At 39.1% G+C, this 5110-nt stretch overlaps 1 protein-coding gene across 1 annotated transcript; it reads right to left on the bottom strand.

Annotated features, from left to right (window-relative positions):
* Positions 1–843: 843 nt before the first annotated feature.
* On the bottom strand, positions 844–1782 carry LOC147948561 (uncharacterized). The gene has a single exon (XM_087467591.1). It carries the CDS (start codon positions 1780–1782, stop codon positions 844–846), a length of 939 nt encoding a protein of 312 aa, XP_087323717.1.
* Positions 1783–5110: the final 3328 nt, after the last annotated feature.

The raw sequence follows: 5110 nt of genomic DNA, 5'->3' as shown, positions 1-5110 counted from the left end.
CGATAGCAACATAATTTAATATATGTAAGTAGTGAAAAAATTACAACCCTTAAGCTATTTGTCATATCAACCTTAGCAGTGTCAGCGCATCCCCTGTTTCTGACCTTCTCTCCCTTTTTTTTCATAGCCATTACTGAACTCATTCTTCGAAACTTTATAGTTTTCCCTCTTCATTTTTTTGAATACTTCTTCTCTGAAACTGTATGTGAAGCGTAAGAAGGTTCCCCATGTTCGTTTCTTTTAACCTCCAATAGTGCAGCTCTTATCTCCTTGCGGATCTCTGTACGTACGAAAATCTCCATGTTTGCCTGATTTTCCTTCATCAGTGCTTCTTGTTTCCTGTAGAACCGGCTTAGTTCCGCCGCATACCTTTCAAATTGGTCATCGTCCAAATGTTCATCAACAATGGGCGTACCCCCCGGTCGCCCATCAGTTCTCGTGCTCTTCTCTTTCTTATTGTCACTTGTTGCGGTGTCTGCTCTTTTCCTCTTCCGACAGTCAACTGTAACTATATCACCAATTAACCATTAATTTTAAAAAAAATTATCTTTATAGTGAAGCCCTTTGTAATGTATAAATGTTTTTAATACCTTTCTCTTCGGGACGTGTCTGTTTTGGACACCTATCATCACCTCCCATCCATATTGCCTCATCCCATTTGTGGCCAGCTTTAATAAGATTTTCAATGTTGTCAACTTGATGGTCTTCCTCTTCGTCACGCCACTCCAATTCTCCACTATCACAATGCTCCCCACTACCAACCATCCGTCTAATAACCACCTATAATATGATTACAAATATATATACATTTGACGAAACTGATAGATTCAGGTCGTTAACGTATTATATCAACCAAGTACATACCTCTCTAGCAGCCTTGCATGCGAAGATGTCTGCTGTCTTGATTGGCCGCAGTTTAGCCAGATTGTGGATCGATCTTTGATTAAAAGCCTGATCTTGAACGTTAGATGGTACTAATCTTGCAATTGCTGGGACAGATTGGAAAGCCAGCAGCTGGAGTGCTAGAGGAAATCCATGAACAGCAACTGATTGTTGCTTGAAAGTTTTTACTAAGCTGTCTACGTCTGCTGGACATTTAAATCCTGTAATAGTCTCCAGCGTCCGTTCAAATGACAACCTTCCCCATGGATATTTGAAAAAAAAATCAATATTCTTGGTCATCTCCACTGTCTTCGGATCTGGTTTTACTGGTTGCGTGGCGCATGTTAGAACTCCATCAACTATTATTATCAGCGCTAAAGCTAGTTTCTGCCACGTTTCCATTTCCTTAGTCTCCAACCTTTTGACCAACTCGGAGATCGTTGGTTCTATGTTTTCCCCGAATAGAACTTCCCAAATAGTCTTACATCCTTTATCCGTTTTTGTAGCTCTTTCCACATCTCTCTTTTTTGGATAATTTCCACATTCGAGACCTGTCAACTCTGCAAATTCCTGTAATCCAAACTTGATTGGATTGCCACCAAACACAATCCACATCTCATGCCGCTTTTTGGTCACCAATTGACGGCAAACAAATCCATGAACTAGTTTACCGGAGAACGAGATCTTGTTAGCAGGGATACGAAAAAGCTGCCCAAATGGAGACTCTAACAAGTTTTCCATTTCTTTTGTTCCACTCAGCACCCTCGATATTGTAGAAAGATATTCCGGTTTTGAATACGCATTTATCTTGGTTTTGAGAGGGTAATGGTCAAGAGCAAATAACCTCCTCAGTAGATCCAAGCTCAATTGAGGAACGATCTCTACAGCCTCGGGATCCATCCTATCACCATGAAGTAACGTACATATTAATATGTACGTACACTAAACCAATTAACCCTAATACCAATGTCTACCAAAGTTTAATTCTGTTGACGATTACGGTTATTTATCCTATGCCCGCCACAGATACACTACTACTCATCGATTTCACATCCTGGGCTACTCAAAGCGATTCTTAAATGTATTTGCTATATACTCTTCCAACCTAATATAGAATTTGGGGGTATAATCTCTCTTCCAATTTAAAGTAAGAAGCCAAGAGAAACACTTACCTTCTCATTCAACACCGGTGATGAAAGACGGATCGAAACTAGTCGCCTTTCTTTGATTTCACCCGACCTCTGTAATCTCTTCTTCCTTAAATGTTCCATCGCCGACTTCTATGGAGTGTCGTTTTGTAGTACTTATCCCAGATCTAAACACCTTAATACAAAAAATCGGGATGTAAAACAACCCTATCGGACATCCGAATGCGCCGTCGCAGCTGAGGCCTCAGTTTTCCGTCTATTACTAAGAACGAAGATTTTGCCTCTACTGCTAAACTATTTTAAAATAATTTTTTATTTATAAACAGTGCAATGGCTGAGCTTTTCTTTAAATATTTTTATTCAAATTATACAGTTCTTCAACGTTATTGGTTCATTTACACTATATATCAGCCTTTATTCGTCTGGTTAAACCATCATTCACTATTCCTTGATGTTTTATAAAGTTTTACATTGAATTGGTTTGTTAAATGAACCAATATATTTTCCGCCAATATATAACGTTGACTATAGGGTCATAATTTAATAGTGCATGCGATGTCTCGTCTTCGCTTAACCGGCAGTTACACATGTTAAATATCTAAATGCGATGAATATGTATGGAATGCAGTCACGACGTTTGAAAAGCCATAATATTGATAATCCATTTGTGTTTGTTCGCTGCTTATATAAGAAGACAAATACACACCCAGTGAACTATGTATTCGTCTCTCAAAAACCAAAATATCACATCACAAAGTAAACATAAGTGCAACAAAGTCATGGTGCATTTCGACAGGCTATCCGATCTCCAGACGTGGCGATCTGATTGGAAGGTTTCTGTTAAGATCATCCGCAAGTGGAGAAAGAGAGAAGCAAACATCGTCACCTTTGAAATGGTTGTTTCGGATGTTTTCGTAAGTGACTCGTCTCATCATCATATTATATGCACCTAATATTAAATGATACATGTACATCATGGTTGAACTTTTTTCCCCCACCGTAGGGAGATAAGATGCAGGCAACAATCAGCGAGGACCTGTTGCCCCAGTTCTGTGCGGGGATTTAGGAGGGTTTGTGGAAAACCTTCTCTAATTTCGTCGTCACTGACGACACATCCGCTGTGAAGGTCGTGGCTTCCAACTACCGGATCAAATTCACTGCTGACACGGTTGTGGACAACATTCGTTGCTTATCGACCAATCACTACATCGATTACGTCCCCTTCGACCAAATTTACGAACGATGGCCTCGTTGGACCCAGAACTGCTGCTTAGGTAACGTTGCATTGTGTTGTTCCGGTTTTTAATATCATATCCAGTACCATAATTCTAATGACATGACACCATAGACACGATGGGGCAAGTTACTCACGTCGAACGAAGAATATTGGTGGACGATCCAACTGCTCCACGTTTTGCCGAGAGAACCCGGTTGATACGGTTTTCATTGACGAATCTTGAGTGACTCATTTTCGCGATTATTAGCTTTCACACACTTTAAAGATATACCGGGCTATTAACGTAAGGTGTCTCTGTGTGTAGGGGTCATCACTTGCAATGTGTGGCTTATGATGAGATGGTCGATGATTTCGTCCGCAATTTTTGGCTATGCGGAGGCAAACCAGTTGTAGTCTTGCGATTCTGGAGGCCCAAGTTTAAGGATGGAGGTACTGATTAGGCAAACGTATTTAAAACAATTCAATCACCTTTTAAATAAAAGATTACTGCATAAAACTAATTTTGGTTACCCTTTTTCCTTATTTTTCCACACCGCAGGAGGGATGGAAGTGGTTAGTCAACCGGGTGTCTCTAAAGTGATATTTGAACCACCCTTCCCTAAGGTTAGAGATTTCAAACTCCGGTTGGAATACTTCGACCAGCGCGAGCGGAGTGACGACGATTCGTAGCCTATGTTTCCATTTGTCAATGTTGCTTACATTCCAAACTTCTAAACCATGTTGCTGGACTCTTTATATTATCTTCATTACCTACATCCCAACAATCTATCTTACGTGGATAGGAATAATTTGATGTAAAATGTTTGTGTGTATTACGCATGGTTAATTATATATTTTTATTTGGTAAGCATCTACCTAATAGTGCCAACCTTTAATGTTAGACGTATGTGTACAAACGTGTACAAATGTTTATGTTTATGTTTAATTTCAAGGGTTTGGTCGATAATAATAACACGACAAGGTTTCAAACAGTCTTTTTTTTAGACGATAAAAAAATGGGAGTAAACCAAATAAAACGTTTATAACTTGATGTTAAACAATTAAACCACAACCCAAAGTACTACTAATAAAACGACCAAACTACTTTAAAAAATAGGTCATTGTTGCTAGTATAACCAAAGTCGCAACAAACACATTGGTCAGTTTTAATTCCATAGTTAATCCATCACTCTTGTATGCAATCAACGCCTTCATCCTTTCCAACTCCATCTGATTTTCCTTGTGCATATTTAAGATGTTAGCAATCTCCTCTTTTTGTCCCTGAAGCGCTTCACGCATTTGATTCAAACTAGTTAACTTTAGAAGATCTTCCTTCACTGTTTTCAGTTCCTCCATCATAGCTTCATCCCACCATTTAAAAATGTGATAGTCCCCATCCTGCATGTTTTTTGCTTATAATGTTTGTTAAAACGAAAACCTAAAGTTATGCAAATAAATCTGATCTTTAATCAACCTCAGGGAAACTGTACGTTACTTACCTCTCTATTTCTACAAGTGTAGTGGAGCCTCCCTGGGTTTGTCCTTGTAAAAGAAGGTTGTAGGTTTGGCCTTTCACCACAGTAACAAACAGCCGGGATCCCATACTCCGCATCGTCATACTCGACTGGACTCGTGTTTGCCAAAGCAGACATTAAGAACGAAACAGATAACGTAATTGAAGGAGGGAAAATAAAGAAAAGAGGAACGTTAAACTATTAACCGAATATCCAACTCTCTAAATCTAATCCAACATCTATGGCAGCGGCTCTCTCTGTTTCCCCCAAGTCAGTTCAATGAACCCTAATTTCCCTGAATTTTATAAGATATCGATTATATTCGGTTAGCTTTTATAGAACATTCTGTT

The sequence above is a fragment of the Camelina sativa genome, chromosome 2 (genome assembly GCF_030686135.1).
Source record: "Camelina sativa cultivar CO46 ecotype springtype chromosome 2, ASM3068613v1".
NCBI lineage: Eukaryota > Viridiplantae > Streptophyta > Magnoliopsida > Brassicales > Brassicaceae > Camelina > Camelina sativa.
Note: the sequence above shows the minus strand (reverse complement) of the source record. Positions and strands in the feature narration are given on the sequence as shown.